Source organism: Globicephala melas, chromosome 2 (genome assembly GCF_963455315.2).
Source record: "Globicephala melas chromosome 2, mGloMel1.2, whole genome shotgun sequence".
NCBI lineage: Eukaryota > Metazoa > Chordata > Mammalia > Artiodactyla > Delphinidae > Globicephala > Globicephala melas.
Genome location: NC_083315.2, coordinates 83,650,745 through 83,668,990, shown reverse-complemented (window position 1 = coordinate 83,668,990; position 18,246 = coordinate 83,650,745). Strand labels below are relative to the sequence as shown.

At 36.6% G+C, this 18,246-nt stretch overlaps 1 protein-coding gene across 1 annotated transcript in view; it reads left to right on the top strand.

Moving 5' to 3' along the window:
• Window positions 1–18,246, top strand: part of AP4E1 (adaptor related protein complex 4 subunit epsilon 1) — a 70,900-nt gene that overhangs the window by 35,448 nt on the left and 17,206 nt on the right. Inside the window, exons 14-17 of the mRNA XM_030842874.3 lie at window positions 2,170–2,472; window positions 4,638–4,752; window positions 13,708–13,831; window positions 17,702–17,960. Coding sequence (XP_030698734.1) covers window positions 2,170–2,472; window positions 4,638–4,752; window positions 13,708–13,831; window positions 17,702–17,960 — 801 coding nt within the window. The remainder of the gene's footprint in view (window positions 1–2,169; window positions 2,473–4,637; window positions 4,753–13,707; window positions 13,832–17,701; window positions 17,961–18,246) is intronic.

Sequence of the window (18,246 nt, the reverse complement as noted above, 5' to 3'; positions counted from 1 at the left end):
CAGTTCTTTTAAGTTTTTTGAGGTTTATTTTATGGCCTAAGATATGATCTGTCTTATATGTTCTGTGGGTGCTTGAAAAGAGTGGGTATTCTGCTTATCGTTGGGTGGTGTGTTCTATAGATGTGGATTAATTCTTTCGGTGATGGTGTTGAGATGGGGTGTAGATATCTCTAACTATGTGGCCTCCACTGAGCCTGAGTCTCTGCTAGGCTTCCCCTGACACCACTCCAGCAGAGAGGGGGAGGGCTACTTCTTTAAACTTGGGTGGAGGTGAAGTATAGGCTTCCTATGTAGTCTTCACAGACACTACGGAAGAGTGGGCCTTTCTACAGCTTGGCGGGGATGAAGTTCCTGGTTTTCACTCAGTCTCTCTGTTACCACCCTTGCTGGGGAGTTGAGATGCTTTTTACAACCTGGTAGGGGTTGAATTCTTGACTCTCCACTCCACCTTTGCTGGTATGGGTTGGGCTACAGTTTTTTCTGTTTGGTGCTTGGCTGGAGTAGAAGGATTATTATCTGAAAGTTTTCTGTCTTCTTGGACCTTTGGCTAGAGGGCAGGCTTTTCTTGGGGCTTTTTTGTCCTTTCCCACTGGCATTTCTAGGTTGCTGGCTCTCAAGTACCCAGTCTGAGGTATATGAGGCAACAGGTAACCCACTGTATTGTTCCTTAGGTCCCAAGGTTCTTAGTGATCTGCCTTTTTTTCTCTACCTTTCAGTATTTGTATATGTGTTTTATATATAACATCAAGGGTTTTTAGGCATACTTAGCAGGAAGAATAGTGGAAAAAATTCACCTACTCTATCTTCCTAGAAGCTTAAGTCCATTGATTTTTTTTTAACTAATTAATTTAATTTATTTATTTTTGGCTGCATTGGGTCTTCGTTGCTGCTTGCGGGCTTTCTCTAGTTGCAGTGAGTGGGGGCTACTCTTTTTTTTTTTAACATCTTTATTGGAGTATAATTGCTTTACAATGGTGTGTTAGTTTCTGCTTTATAACAAAGTGAATCAGCTATACATATACATATATTCCCATGTCTCCTCCATCTTGCGTCTCCCTCCCACCCTCCCTATCCCACTCCTCTAGGTGGTCACAAAGCACTGAGCTGATCTCCCTGTGCTACGTGGATGCTTCCCACTAGCTATCTATTTTACATATGGTAGTGTATATATGTCCATGCCACTCTCTCACTTTGTCCCAGCTTATCCTTCCCCCTCCCCGTGTCCTCAAGTCCACTCTCTACGTCTGGCAGGTTGATTCTTAACCACTGTGCAACCAGGGAAGCTCAAGTCCATTGATTTTTGAACGGGGATTTAGGTTACCTGTTCTTCTAGAACTTCCTTCCATCTTTTATTAAACCAGTCAAAAAGTTATCTTACTATTTAAGGATTGAATTTATGTAGTCCTATTTCTTTTTTTTTTCCTCTTCTTGTTACTAGCCATAAATCTTCCCTTGCCTATCACCTCACCTCACTGTTTTTTCTTGCTGGTCCCAGTATTATACATGAATATACTTCATAAATACTACTTAGGAAAGATCTCACACTCCATGAATTATCAGTTTATTAACGATCCTTAGACCGATAGGATTATATATCACCTGAATAAATTAGATGTAGGAAAGAGTATGTGTAAAATAATAGATCAGTGTTCGTCAGAGTCTCTTCTGTGGATCATCTACATCAGAATCAGCTGATGCTTTTTCAGAATGTGTATTGTATATCCCCACCACAGACATACTAAATCAGATTATCTGGGAGGAGAGTATAGAAATGTGTATTTCTATGAAACACCTCAGGTGGCTCTTATGCATACTAGTATGTGAGAACCACTTGTTTAAATGCTTATTGGAAAAAATAGTAACAGAATGTGAAAGTGCTTTTAAAAACCAACATCCAAACCTGGAAGTTCAGAAGAAAGCTAACTTGTAACGGTATGCTACTTTATATATTGTTAACGATAAAGATGTGGAAAACCTTTTTGTACTCACTTCCAGTTCTTGGTGTAATTTTGAACCTAAAATATACAATTGTATCTTTAATAATTTCTTCACCATGAGAATATGTTTAGTATAAATTAAATTCACTCTGGCAGTAGGCACTTTGTTTAAATTTCTGAGTATAGTTGTTATATAACTTGATATTTGCATATATACATTTCTTTATTTTAGGTTTTAGGGGAGTATTCCTACCTCTTAGATAAGGAAACGCCAGAGGAAGTTATAACCAAGCTCTACAAGTTACTTAGAAGTGACTCGATTTCTTCAGAAACAAAAGCCTGGATAATTGCTGCTGTGACCAAGTTGACACCTCAAGCACACTCTTCTAATATAGTTGAGAGATTAATCCAGGAATTTACCACATCTTTGGATACTTGTTTGAGACAGCATGCATTTGAATTAAAACATTTGCATGAGAATGTGAAATTTATGAAGGGCTTGCTTCCAGTTGATAAGAGTTGTGAAGACATGGTGGTAAGATATCTGCATTCCATCTTTTACAAAATTGCATTGTGTTTAAACAGATAATTCTTGCATTTGTGATATATCTGGGATATGCCAAAATGTAATTTCTGTAGCACTTTAGATGAAGGTTGGTATTTTTCTCACATTAGTGTGAGAGAGCATTTGAGAGTTCTACTCAGTAGTGATCCTAAATAGTCAGGAAGACTAATCTGTTCTGGAGAACTGCAGTGCAGGGGTTTATAGTCTATGACAATGTCTTTTAACATATAATAATTTGAGAACTTAAAAATTTTATCTCCTTTGAACTTCTCTAATATGTCATATTATTATTGCTCTCTTTTCTTTGAGAATGTAAGAAAAAAACAGTTCTCCATTTTATTTTGTCCATCTACTATCTAAATCTTTACTACTTTGGAACCTGATCACCCGCCTTTTCTTCTCCCACCTACTTTCAGCCAGTGCTGCTTTTAATCCAAAGCACTTAGTTACTGCTCACCTCTGAGTTCTCTGTCAGATTGGTGTAAATCTGAAAACTTCCAGAAGGAAGTCAGATTTGTTCAGATTTTTATATTAGATGTCATATAGTTGAAGAAGAGGGGAGGATGGGCAGTATTCCCACTAATTATGACTCAGATGTTCATGGCTTGTATTCATTTTGAACCTTTGTTCATTAATTTTTTTCATTAGCTCCTCATGGGTAGAGGCCTTGGTTTAACATTTGGTAGGCATTCCAGAGACTATATGAATAAATATGCTATACATAGTATTAAACTAGTTAGTTACTCTACTTCCCTTTTTTACAATAAAAGATAATGATGATGACATGGCTTCATCTCTTAAGAATCTTATCAAGGGACTTCCCTGGCGGTCCAGTGGTTAGGACTTTGCCTTCTAATGCAGGGGGTGTGGGTTTAATCCCTGGTTGGGGAGCTGAGATCCCACATGTCTCGTGACCAAAAAACAGTAACGTGAAACAGAAGCAATATTGTAACAAATTCAATAAAGACTTTAGAAGTGGTCCACATGGGGAAAAAAAACTCAAAAAAAAAATCTTATCAAAACTAAACTTTGCCAAATGCACAGTGTGACATGCCACTTAAATTTTTTGAGAATTACCTGCTGTTCTAAATTATCTGAGCTGTTTGTATACACTTGGCTAAATTAGGAGAGGCAAATCTGTGGTTTCTGAGGTCGTTACTGCTATATCCTCTTGTGTATCTCATTTTTATTTCTCTCCTCACTTTTTCTTTTCTCCTTTTCCCCTTACTCTTTCTTCATCTCTTTATTTCTTTTCATTTAAGCATTCTCTTGTACCTTTCTATTCTTGTACTTGATTGAAATTAAGTAATTTTCCACAGGTTTGTAACAAAGCATTTTTAGGTAGAATGGAATAGGATAGTTAAAGGCACTGTGGGAGGCTGGATAATGGGCCTCCCCAAGATATTCACATCTTAATCCCTGTAACCTGTGCATAAGTTACTTTATATGGTAAAAGGGACTTTGTAGGTTTGATTAAGTTAAGGGTTTTGTAATGGGAAGACTATCTTGGATTATCTGAGTAGGCATGATATAATCACAAGGGTCCTTATAAAAGTGAGGCAAGAGGTCAGAGAGGAGAAGGCCAAGTAACAATAGAAGCAAAGATTGGAGTGATATAGCCCCAAGCCGAGGAATGCTGGCAGCCTCTAGGAGCTGGAAGAGACAAGAAACCTATTCTCCACTGGAGCCTCCAGAAGGAACTAGCCTTTGCTGGGGGCTTTGTTTTTAGCCTCCTGCAGGAGGAAACTAATGTAGACACTATAGCTCATAGTGTATGTGTCTTCTCCTCTGGTAGGTTACAAGTCTCATGAGGCAGGACTTGTGTCTTACTTTGTCTCAGTTATAGCATTTAACATGATGCCTTAACATGTTGGATGCTCAAAAATGTATTCTGCAGTGCAGTGAAATGAATAATAAGTGCACATGACTTATATTGTTAGATTCTTAGCTGAGTGTTTTGATTATAGATGTTTCAGAAAGATAGAGAGTTGAGTAGCAATTTTAGAGTTGAAGTTCTGTTTTTCACTTAAAAATTATTTTTAGGAAATATGGGCTGAAATCACTTCTGTGAATGTGCAGTCTAATGTTTAGGGTAAGTTTTTTTAATTCCTAATTTTTGCTTTACTTTAATATAGGTAGATGCTTCCTTATCTTTTCTGGATGGTTTTGTGGCTGAAGAACTAAGTCAGGGGGCAGCACCTTACAAACCTCACCACCAACGGCAGGAGGAAAAGCTTTCTCAGGAAAAAGGTAATTTTTCATGGGTTTATAATAAGCTAGATTGTAGGGACATCACTTTTTAATGCAATTGATATTATAGTCATGTAAGTAAATAACTAAGGAGATTCACTATCTCTTGTTAAGTCTGCTTGTGTCTTGTTCACCCTGACCTTATTTGGGGTAAACAGGAAAAAAAAGTTAGCCTAGAGGTGTTCCCAAACCCATAGGTTTCATGTACATAAGTACCTAAGATATGGCAGCCATCCTGGAATTTTAAAAGAACTTGAAGGTGGAATTATCATGTTGGTCACTGTGCTAAAGGGCTTACAGATATCAGCGTGAGCATATCTGCAGAAGAGTTTCAGAAGAAAACTCTGGTTACTATGAACTAGTGAGTTTCATTTTATTCTGAAAAATCTTGTATAGCTTAAGTGTGTTAAAATGCTTCCTCCAGCGAAATGTCTGATCAGTGAATTTAGGAACAGCCTAGAAAGAAAAGAATAACTTTACATTTAAAAAATGTAGGCTGTCAGGGAAAGACTTCTGTCATTATTTTAGTAAAGAGGAGATCACTGAGATATTTGATGGTGGATGGGATATATATATATATATATATATATATATATATATGTATACACACACACATCTGTATGAATAAAGGGAGACCATTGAATATTATTTGTATAGGAATTCAGAATGTTAATACTGGAAAGTGCAATGCTGAAAGGTCTTTTTTTTTCTCCTATTTGTTATTTAATGATTTTGTAGAGTACTTATTATTTTTTAGGTTCTGCGCTAGGCATATGAGTACAACTAAATGGTTCATCCTACAATGAAACCAAAAAGTATAAACACTAATAATAGGCTTTATGTTATTTTTTTTTGCAGAAGTATTTGTTCTTTTAAAGTTTTTGACATTATTTAGCACAACGATACCTAAAGGTCTAGAAAATACAATTTTCTTTCAAAGGGTAATCAGTTTCCTTCCCGTTTAACTCCTCATATATTGATAGAATATGTGAGGGGAAATAAAGTTTTGAATTACAGTTGCCCAACCTCTGACTGTAGTGCATATAGAGGCCTTATGACATCCAAGGCATGGAGTGAAAATCTGGAGTTCCAGAGTGGGAGACATGGTCCAGTTGTCATATTTCCTTATTTTCAAATGTCCGAGAGCCATCAGTTGCTCTTTCTTTTTCGGCTGTGCTGTGTGGCATGTGGGATCTTAGTTCCCTGACCAGAGATCAAACCCATGCCCCCTGCAGTGAAAGCGCAGAGCCCTAACCATTGGACCACTGGGGAATTCCCCATCAGTTGCTCTTATTACTGCAATTCAAGGCTAGGGTAGGCAAGAGGGAGTAGGACAAGGAGCCTAATTTCTGGCACTGCCTTTCTTCTTTCTTAAAATAAGTTAAGTGGCTGATGCAAATTTGCCACTTACATTTGCCAAGTACATTTTTGATCATGGAATCATCATAAATGGGGTTAAACTGTCAAATTAGGCTCTTCCCCTCTCCTCCCAAACCTATTTTTCAAAAGTTCTCTAAAGTAAAATTGAAATTTCATGAGCCTAAACTGTCTTTTATATCATGGAAAAGGAAATCAGTTACGAGACAGGACATAGCAAGTGCTTATGCTATGTACTTGAAGAATAAGTTATAAAATCATGGATCTTATAATTGTGGTTATTACAGAAAGTAAAGAGTGGGGGGAAAATAGGTATTTTCTGCCTAAAAAGTTGTTAATTCTGGAATCCTTCAATTGGCAGTCGGTTCTGATACTGATCTTGTTTGAGATTTTTATAAATCATTTGCAGAGTAGTAGTCAAATGTCACTTTTATGAAGGATACAGTATTTAGCTCTCTTGGGTAGAAAAATGCCAAGTTCGTAACAATAAACTTCAGGAAAATATTGTAAGATAATGAGAATTAGAAAACATAGGTGGGATACTGGGGAACTAACTTTTATTACTAGTTCCTACCCAAGAAAAGCATTGAGGAATCAGTGTGGATTATTCTGTTAAAATGTTATTTGAATATGTTGTAGCCCCAATGTTAGATAAAACCAGAGATAATAAGGGGAAGTAGCAGGATAATCTCCTGTCTACAGAACTGTGGATTTTTGAAAACCACATCAAGTTTAGACTGTTAGTCTCTCAAAAAATAAAATTAATAACAGCTGGGGATGGTCAGAGAGGTATAGCCAAATGATCAAGGTATAAAAGAACTGCAGAGAACTTCAAGATGGAGGAGGAGTAAGACATGGAGATAACCTTCCTCCCCACAAATACATCAGAAATACATCTACACGTGGAACAACTCCTACAGAACACCTACTGAATGCTGGCAGAAGTCCTCAGACTTCCCAAAAGATATATATTTTTTTTTCCTTTTTCTCTTTTTGTGAGTGTGTATGTGTATGCTTCTTTGTGTGATTTTGTCTGTATAGCTTTGCTTTTACCATTTGTCCTAGGGTTCTGTCTGTCCTTTTTTTTAAGTATAGTTTTTAGTGCTCGTTATCATTGGTGTATTTGTTTTTTTGGCTTGGTTGCTCTCTTCTTTCTTTCTTTTTTTTTTTAATTTTTAAAAAATTTTTAATAATTTTTTTTAGTTTTTATTTTAATAACTTTATTTTATTATTGTTATTTGTTTCTTTCTTTCTCTTTTTCTCCCTTTTCTTCTGAGCCGTGTGGCTGATAGGGTCTTGATGCTCCAGCCGGGTATCAGGCCTGTGCCTCTGAGGTAGGAGAGCTGAGTTCAGGACATTGGTCCATCAGAGACCTCCTGGCTCCATGTAATATCAAACAGTGAAAGCTCTCCCAGAGATCTCCACCTCAATGCTAAGACCCAGCTCCACTCAACGACAAGCAAGCTATAGTGCTGGACACTCTAAGCCAAACAATTAGCAGGACAGGCACACAACCCCACCCATTAACAGAGATGCTCCCTAAAATCATAATAAGGTCACACACATCCCAAAACACACCACTGAATGCGGTCCTGCCCACCAGAAAGACAATACCACCCTCATCCACCACAACATAGGCACCAGTCCCCTCCAACAGGAAGCCTACACAACCCACTGAATCACCCTTAGCCACTGGGGACAGACATCAATAACAACGGGAACTACGAACCTGCAGCCTGTGAAAAGGAGACCCCAAACACAGTAAGTTAAGCAAAATGAGAAGAAAGAAACACATAGCAGATGAAGGAGCAAGGTAAAAACCCACCAGACCAAACAAATGAAGAGGAAATAGGCAGTGTACCTGAAAAGAATTCAAAATAATGATAGTAAATATGATCCAAAATCTTGGAAATAGAACGGAGAAAATGCAAGAAACGTTTAACAAGGACCTAGAAGAACTAAAGAGCAAACAAGCAATGATGAACAACACAATAAATGAAATTAAAAATACTGTAGAAGGGATCAATAGCAGAATAACTGAGGCAGAATAATGGAGAAGTGACCTGGAAGATAAAATAGAGCAGAATAAAGAAAAAAGAATGAAAAGAAATGAGGACAGTCTCAGAGACCTCTGGGACAACGTAAAACACACCAACATTTGAATTATAGGGGTCGCAGAAGAAGAAGAGAAAAACAAAGGGACTGAGAAAATATTTGAAGAGATTATAGTTGAAAACTTCCCTAATATGGGAAAGGAAATAGTCAAGCCCAGGAAGTGCAGAGAGTCCCATACAGGATAAATCCAAGGACAAACATGCCAAGGCACATATTCAAACTATCAAAAATTAAATACAAAGAAAAACTATTAAAAGCAGCAAGGGAAAAACAACAAATAACATACAATGGAATCCCCATAAGGTTGACAGCTGATATTTCAGCAGAAACTCTGCAAGCCAGAAGGGAGTGGCAGGACATATTTAAAGTGATGAAGGAGAAAAACCTACAACCAAGATTACTCTACCTAGCAAGGATCTCATTCAGTTTTGACAGAGAAATTAAAACCTTTATAGACAAGCAGAAGCTAAGAGAATTCAGCACCACCAAACCAGCTTGACAACAAATGCTAAAGGAACTTCTGTAGGCAGGGAACACAAGAGAAGGAAAAGACCTACAGTAACAAACCCAAAACAATTAAGAAAATGGTAATAGGAACATACATATCGATAACTGCCTTAAATGTAAATGGATTAAATGCTCCCACGAAAAGACGTAGACTGGCTGAATGGATATAGAAACAAGACCCGTATATATGCTGTCTACAAGAGACCCACTTCAGACCTAGGGGCACATACAGACTGAAAGTGAGGGGTTGGAAAAAGATATTTCATGCAAATGGAAATCAAAAGAAAGCTGGAGTAGCAATTCTCATATCAGACAAAATAGACACTAAAATAAAGACTATTACAAGAGACAGAGAAGGACACTACATAATGATCAGAAGAAGATATAACAATTGTAAATATTTATGCACCCAACATAGGAGCACCTCAATGCATAGGCAAATGCTAAGAGCCATAAAAGGGGAAATCGACAGTAACACAATCATAGTAGGGAACTTTAACACCCCACTTTCACCAATGGATAGATCATCCAAAATGAAAATAAATAAGGAAACACAAGCTTTAAATGATACATTAAGCAAGATGGACTTAATTGATATTTATAAGACATTCCATCCAAAAACAACAGAATATACTTTCTTCTCAAGTGCTCATGGAACATTCTCCAGGATAGATCATATCTTGGGTCACAATTTAAGCCTTGGTAAATTTAAGAAAATTGAAATCATATCAAGTATCTTTTCCGACCACAACGCTATGAGATGATACCAATTACTGGAAAAAAACTCTGTAAAAAATACAAATATGTGAAGGCTAAACAATGCACTACTAAATAACCAAGAGATCACTGAAGAAATCAAAGAGGAAATCACAAAATACCTAGAAACAAATGACAATAAAAACACGAACACCCAAAACCTATGGGATGCAGCAAAACAGTTTTAAGAGGGAAGTTTATAGAAATGCAATCTTACCTCAGGAAACAAGAAACATCTCAAATAAACAATCTAACCTTACACCTAAAGCAGTTAGGGAAAGAACAAACAAAACCCCAAAATGAGCAGAAGGGAAGAAATCATAAAGATAGATCAGAAATAAATGAAAAAGAAATGAAGGAAACAATAGCAAAGATCAATAAAACTAAAAGCTGGTTTTTTGAGAAGATAAACAAAATTGATAAAGCATTAGCCAGACTCATCAAGAAAAAAAGGGAGAAGACTCAAATCAATAGAATTAGAAATGAAAAAGGAGAAGTAACAACTGACACTGCAGAAATACAAAGGATCATGAGAGATTACTACAAGCAACTCTATGCCAATAAAATGGACAACCTGGAAGAAATGGACAAATTCTTAGAAAAGCACAACCTTCTGAGACTGAACCAGGAAGAAATAGAAAATATAAACAGACTAATCACAAGCACTGAAATTGAGACTGTGATTAAAAATCTTCCAACAAACAAAAGCCCAAGACCAGATGGCTTCACAGGCGAAATCTATCAAAACGTTTAGAGAAGAGCTAACACCTATCCTTCTCAGACTCTGCCAAAACATAGCAGAGGAAGGAACACTCCCAAACTCATTCTACAAGGCCACCATCACCCTGATACCAAAGGCAGACAAAGATGTCACAAAGAAAGAAAACTACAGGCCAATATCACTGATGAACATAGATGCAAAATCCTCAACAAAATACTGGAAAACAGAATCCAATAGCACATTAAAAGGATCATACACCATGGTCAAGTGGGGTATATCCCAGGAATGCAAGGATTCTTCAATATATGCAAATCAATCAATGTGATAAAACATATTAACAAACTGAAAAATAAAAACCATATGATCATCGCAATAGATGCAGAAAAAGCTTTCGACAAAATTCAACACCAATTTATGATAGAAATCCTCCAGAAAGTAGGCATAGAGGGAACTTACCTCCACATAATAAAGGCCATATATGACAAACCCACAGCCAACATCGTCCTCAATGGTGAAAAACTGAAACCATTTCCACTAAGGTCAGGAGCAAGATAAGGTTGCCCACTCTCACCACTCTTATTCAACATAGTTTTGGAAGTTTTAGCCACAGCAATCAGAGAAGAAAAAGAAATAAAAGGAACCCAAATCGGAAAAGAAGATGTAAAGCTGTCACTGTTTGCAGGTGAAATGCTCCTATACATAGAGGATCCTAAAAATGCTACTAGAAAACTACTAGAGCTAATCAATGAATTTGGTAAAGTAGCAGGATACAAAATTAATGCACAGAAATCTCTTGCATTCCTATACACGAATGATGAAAAATCTGAAAGTGAAATCAAGAAAACACTCCCATTTACCATTGCAAAAAAAAGAATAAAATATCTAGGAATAAACCTACCTAAGGAGACAAAAGACCTGTGTTCAGAAAACTGTAAGACACTGATGAAAGAAATTAAAGATGTTACAAATAGATGGAGAGATATACCATGTTCTTGGATTGGAAGAATCAACATTGTGAAAATGACTATACTACCCAAAGCAATCTAAAGATTCAGTGCAATCTCTATCAAACTACCACTGGCATTTTTCACAGAACTAGAACAAAAGATTTCACAATTTGTATGGAAACACAAAAGACCCCAAATAGCCAAAGCAATCCTTAGAAAGAAAAATGGAGCTGGAGGAGTTAGGCTTCTGGACTTCAGACTATACTACAGAGCTATGGTAATCAAGACAGTATGGTACTGGCAGAAAAACAGAAATATAGATCAGTGGAACAGGAGAGAAAGCCCAGAGATAAACCCACATACATATGGTCACCTTATTTTTGACAAAAGGAGGCAAGAATATACAATGGAGAAAAGACAGCCTCTTCAATAAGTGGTGCTGGGAAAACCGGACAGCTACATGTACAAGAATGAAATTAGAACATTGCCTAACACTGTACACAGAAATAAACTCAAAGTGGATTAAAGACCTAAATGTAAGGCCAGACACTATCAAACTCTTAGAGGAAAACATAGGCAGAACACTATGACATAAATCACAGGCAAGATCCTTTTTGACCCACCTCCTAGAGAAATGGAAATAAAAACAAAAATAAACAAATGGGACCTAATGAAACTTAAAAGCTTTTGCACAGCAAAGGAAACCATAAACAAGATGAAAAGACAACCCTCAGAATGGGAGAAAATATTTGGAAGTGAAGCAACTGACAAAGGATTAACCTCAAAAAGATACAAGCAGCTCAATATCAAAAGAACAGACAACCCAATCCAAAAATGGACAGAAGACCTAAACAGACATTTCTCCAAAGAAGATATACAGATTGCCAACAAACACATGAAAGAATTCTCAACATTCAGTGCAGAGGCTGGGTGACTGACTGTCACAGATGCTATTTAAAAGAGGCCTTCTAACCTTGGGATAGAAGGTTAAACCAGATGATTGGAAAGCTTAAAATGAGAGGATATTCTATCTGAAAAGGACCTTAGATTTAGACAGTTGGTTTTCAAACATGATTCAGAATCAGAATCACATAGAGAGTTTTAAAAAAATGATACAGATTTTTGAGACCTACTCCTATACCTTCTGTAAGTATATCTCTGAAAGCCTGGTTGTATGTATAAAAAGATACGTGAGAGATTCTGTGAAGTCAGCTTGTTCCTGGTTATCAAATCAGCACTTGGAAACTGCTGACCTAGTCTGAACCCTTTACCTGTTTATTAATTAGCCCATTATTTTTTATAGTGAACAGTCATATCATTCATTTAGCTAACACACAAGCTAATTTATTTAGTACTCTTTGGATTAGGTGCTGTTTCCTTTGAAGGAGACAGTGTAATATAATGGTTGAGAGTGCAGTTCTGGAACCAGAGTATCTGATTTCTCATTTGCCTCTTTCATTTCTTGTCTTTGTACTCTTCGGTGACTTTTTGGCAAGCTCTTTGCCACAGATTCCTCATTTGTAAGATGAGGATAATAATTACAGAAGTTCACATTTTATTTTCTAAGATACTTTTTATGATTTAAGAAGGTCCTTTGTATTATAATCCAGACAGTCCAAAGAGATAATGTGCCAGTTAGGATTAAGTTTAGCTAAATAGCATATTAGAAAACAGAGAAAGCAGGGCTTTATACAAGGCGGAGGGTTATTGCTCTTTTCCATTAATAAAATCCAGAAGTAGGCAGCTTAGTATTGATGATGGTTTTTTATGAACATAAAAGAGGAAGGGAGAGAGGAAGTTTTTTCTTCCAGGAGGATTCCTCCCAGAAGTTGTACACAAAATGTGTATATAATTTCATTGGTCAGAATTCAGTCACATGGCACAGGAGTCTGGAACTGTCATCTCTTTTCTGGGTGGCCATGTACCTAGCTAAGAATTGAAGGTTCTGTAGCTTAGAAAGAAGAGGAAAGTGGATATCGGTATCTGCTCTACCACAATAACAATATGAATTTTATGGCTCTGATTGAATTCATTTGGGTATACAGACGCAAAGGAATCTGAACCTGGGTAAACCTTGTTCTTTGTCAGTAAGGGGGATTTCACATTGAGGGCTCCATCAGTCCAGTTGGTACAGGAATGTGCCTAAGAGCATTTTGTTAAACAGAAACATGGTCAGGTCTTCATTCATAGTTCATTAAACATTTTTGCATGAGAGCAGCAACTTTTCAGTAGACCTGGTTTATCAATTGTCTTTCCTAATTGAATTCTTTTTTAGCTTTTAAGAGTGGTAAAAAGAAAAATGAAAGACTGTCTTTGATTAACTAATTGTATGAAGACTGTAGTAGAGATTTAATAAATCATAGCTGCTTTATTATTATTGCTATAAATATTTGATTAGATCATTTCCAAAGTCCCTTCCAGTTTAAAAATTGTCACTGGATTCTAGTTTTCTATTATTTTATATTTTGCTTTTTTTTCATAATTTTTGCTTTGTTTTAAATATGAACCTCTGTTGTTGTTTTAAAATTCTAGTTCTCAGTTTTGAACCATATGGACTCTCCTTTTCTTCATCTGGCTTCTCTGGACGACAGTCTCCTGCTGGCATTTCTCTTGGTTCAGATATATCTGGGAATAGTACAGAGACCGGGCTAAAAGAGTAAGTTCCTTTCTTAAAATTGAGAACATGGGAGTGTTTAAATGTCTTTACATGTTGAAGGATTCCTGAAAGCTAAATTCTGCATGGGTGGTTGTTTCAGCTGTTTCTGTTTATTGCTCTCGAGGTATTGATAGTGTATAGCCTGTCCTTGTACTTTAAGAGAGCTTGCTTACTTCCAAGACAGTATAGAATGTATACAAGCTTTACACATAGTAATGATGTGTGTGTTATTACTACACATCATGCATACACACACACACACACACACACACACATTTTTAAAGAAACGTATCAGAACTCATATACCCAGTGAGGTGACTGTTCATATCATTCTGCATTCCTCATAATATACTTCTTATAACCATCTCATTGGAAGATTGACGAATATATAGATGAACATAAAGATGATGGACTTCACTTGAGAAAGCTGTGTACTTTGTTCAGAATACTTTCAGAGCTTCTTTCCAGCCACCTTGAAAATTGGTGATACATTTTTCTAAACATGGAGTCAAATCTTCATCCTTTTTAGGTAAATTTTGATTTTGGAAATATGAATAAATTACTAGAAATATGATTAAGTTAATAAAATGAGATAATGTATGTAAAGTGCCTCATACAACCCAGTACGTAATAAATGATTGATAAATGGTAGCTACTAAAATTAATAATTGTCATTGCTATCATTATTGTTATTATCCAAAAGCTGAATTTACTACATAAAATTAGTAGTCAAGCTGGATAACTTTGGTCAGTATACCAATGTGACATAAAGTAATGAAAATGGCTTTCTTGTTTGTGAAGGAGCTTCTTCTAAGAGTTCAAAAATGTTTTGAGAAATGGCAACATTGTTAGAATAAATGATAAAATCTCAAAGGTGACAACTTTGAAAGATGACATTTGAACAGACTCAGTAACCTTATTTTATGTTAGTCTTTGCATTTGTCAGTCTTCCAGTGATATGGTTATAAGAAGTATTTATCAGAAAAATGACACATAGATTACGAGGAATGTAGAATGATATGCTGATTGAAATGGCATAAGTTCAAAATCTCTTTCTTAGCGTTTTTTTCCTGCTCTGTTGACACCCTTTTCTTTCCCAGACATTTAATTTCAGTATTATAAGCATGGGGAGCAGATATCGTTTGTGAGCATGTGATGGTGGTGGTGATAGCAATTAAGTGCCTCAAACAGGGAATAGAGGGGCAAGGGAAGGAGAGACAGAAACCCTCCAAACCCAGGGAGGAAGCGTAGTCCCTTTTGCCTGCACAACAGATGATGGCATCTGCTTTTTTAGTATTGAACTAGGATCTGGGGGACTTGACAGGGCCTTGTAAATCCTGTATGTGTACATGTACTACCCTCAGAGAAATGACATCTGGCAAAGCTGCTCAGGAATTATACATATGCTGGATTACCATGAAGTGCAACATGAGGGATGAATTTAAAATTTCTTTCCAAAGAGGACCACAGCTCACACATTATTTCAGATTAGGAACCTAAGTGGTAATTGGTGAGGTGTATCAGCTTTAGAGAGATGATCATTCTTCTGCAGTCTCTGGCAAGCTGAGAATAACGTGGGGCAAGCCCAATTTAGCATTTCTTACCTTAAGCCCTATTACAGAGCAGCACCCTACCACAAATGGGAATTTCTAGAGCTCAAAGTACATTCCTAATCTTTTGAAGATTGCTTGGCCATAATCTACATCTGTGTTTGAATGGTCTGATTAAAAACAACACAAAGGTATACCGTATAAAACGATGAATTATAATATTATTGTTGTCAAAATCCAGGCAAAGATGACTTATGTTTAAAAATTTTTTATGTTATGTTTCATATCATAAAGAGGCATATTTTGTGTATGAAATGGTTTTATGCTGCTCTCTTATTTATCTACCTCCTTTTTAGACTTTCTGTATGTAATGCATGACAGTGAAAATTTATGTTGATAATAGGCATGTATTCAGGCTCCTTTTTCTTCCCCTTCTCATTTTTGCCTGTTATTGTGGGTTGAATTCCCTGGGGAGTGCATTCCAAGATGGAATTTAGCATGCAGAATATTAAGGAGTGCCCTTGGCATCAACAACTGTGGAAGGAAAGGAAAAGAAGAGGGTTTGGGCAGAGGAAGAAGTTAAGCAATGCAGTGCCAGCAACAGTGTCTGCTGACCCCATAGGAAGCTCTGAAGCTAGAATGGCCCATCTGAGCTGTCCTAAGTTAGGCTAAAATGGGTGGCCAGGACTCTATACTTCTGTTCATCAATTATTGGATATGGGCTGCCCTGGAAAAGGGCATGATCTGCAACTGAGGTGACTCTCTGCAACTGAGGCAAATCCCTAAGGGTGCTATGCTCCTAACAGCTGCGCCAACAAAGTCCTTCATTGAAGGGGGATCTGGATGGAACATCCCAGGGTCTACCACACCTGCCTTTTTTTAGTTAAACTAATATTTGAATCATTTGGGGAGTTGCTCTTTTTTATTCCCCCCCGCCAATAATTAAAGGATATGTTTTGGTAAACAGGGTTACAAAAAACACTGTAATCCTGCTGTGGGCATTCATGAATCCTTTTGAGTTGTTGCTGTTGAGCATCCTAGAAGTGCTGGGGTCATTTTAGGGGTTCCCCTGATGACTTTTTTGTCTGCTCACACAAGATCAACCAGTTTTCTTCTAAGAGGTTTGATAGATAACTAACAGTTTTTTTTGAACTTTTTAGAAAACTCTTTTGGTACCTGAAAGAGAGGAATGAATGAAGATATTTGTAAAGGAACATTCAACAGTAAAATTCATTGAGTAGGCATGGACTAATTCCCTATAGGGCGTTCTTTATTAACATTAGACTTTCTTTTAGCCAGTTGGTACTTAATAGCATTAGTTCTTCACTCAGTATGAAGTATAATGATCTGTTTTTGTTTCTGGCATACTACAGAAAATCAAACTGACCATGATTCCAACAAATTAAAATGAAATAATAGTACAGATATTTCTGAATCCTTCTTTTAGATTCATTTCACGATCTGCCTATCTTGTAGTACAAATTTTAAAAATTCAGTTTTGGATCATGAGAGGGATACTTAAATGAGCCAGTGCCAAGGACACATGGTTCTTATATGAAAACAATAGAGGCAGTCTTTGGTTATTTCAGCCTGCACTTATGATTCACAGCTGTAGCTTTTGGGACAACAGTAGGTGAGACCTAATTCTAATCACAACTTTATTCTTTTTCATCTCAGGTATAAAAAAACTCCTAACCTTCATGCTTTTTCCAAAAATACTACTGTTTTCTTCTACAGATCAAACTTCATTCATTTTTATAAGTGTACATTTATAATAGTTGAAAGTGTAGCTTGTGCTCACATTAAGAAAACCTTGTGGATTAAAGGTAAATTTACACACAGGAGTAGATTTGAATGATTTTTTTTTTTTTTTTGCTCTCAACAGGATTTTATGTAGTGAATTTATGTAGTGTTAATTCCTTCACTGAGTGACTATAGGTATGAAACTTATATCATTTCTGATCTTTAACCCATCAGAATTAAAGGTATTTTTGAAAAGTCAATAGGTGAAAGGAACTGATTTACAGTAGTTCTATTTTTGGACATCTTATTCAAGGAATTAAATGAAAATTAAATAATCTGAAATTTTTAACTAAGTCTAGAGTTCTGTTGCCTTAAATCTTTTGGCTGGAGAGTTAGGGGAGGTTGGCTATAACTAAAATAAAATCTAAAGATCTAGGTTTTATTTCTGGCACGTAGAATATAATATGAAAGCTATTTCTAAAAGGTCATGACAATGATGTGTTTTTAAAAACGCCTCAAGAAGGTAAGTATTTAGCAATTATTTAAATTGACTTGATTTCATTATCAATCTCCTTAGGACAAATAGCTTGAAGCTGGAAGGTATAAAGAAATTGTGGGGGAAAGAGGGCTATCTTCCCAAGAAGGAAAGCAAAACTGGTGATGAAACAGAAGCTCTGCCAGTCCCTCAAGAGAATATAATAATGGAGAATGTAGATCAAATTATAACAAAAAACGATCATTCTCAAGCCCTTACCCAATCTAAAGAAGAGAAAGAAAAGCAGCTGCTGGCATCATCATTATTTGTTGGGCTAGGATCAGAAAGTACAATCAATTTGGTAAGTAGTCAGTTATATTCCTTTGAGAATCTGTGTTCCCTGTTTTGAACAAAAAAACTGGCCCTACAAAAGCTCGTGACTGTTATCTATACACATGGTAGGAATGGCTTCCCCAGCTCCAGAGCCACCAGTGACATACCTTTTATATTCCTGAAAGAGAAAATCTAATTGGCTCAGCTTCAGTCAGGTATTCTCTTTAGTCCAGTCAGCTGGGGCAAGAGTCCGGGTCCAAATTAAGTTAAAAATATGACTATGTGTATTCTCACCCCCATTGGTGGAGAGGACA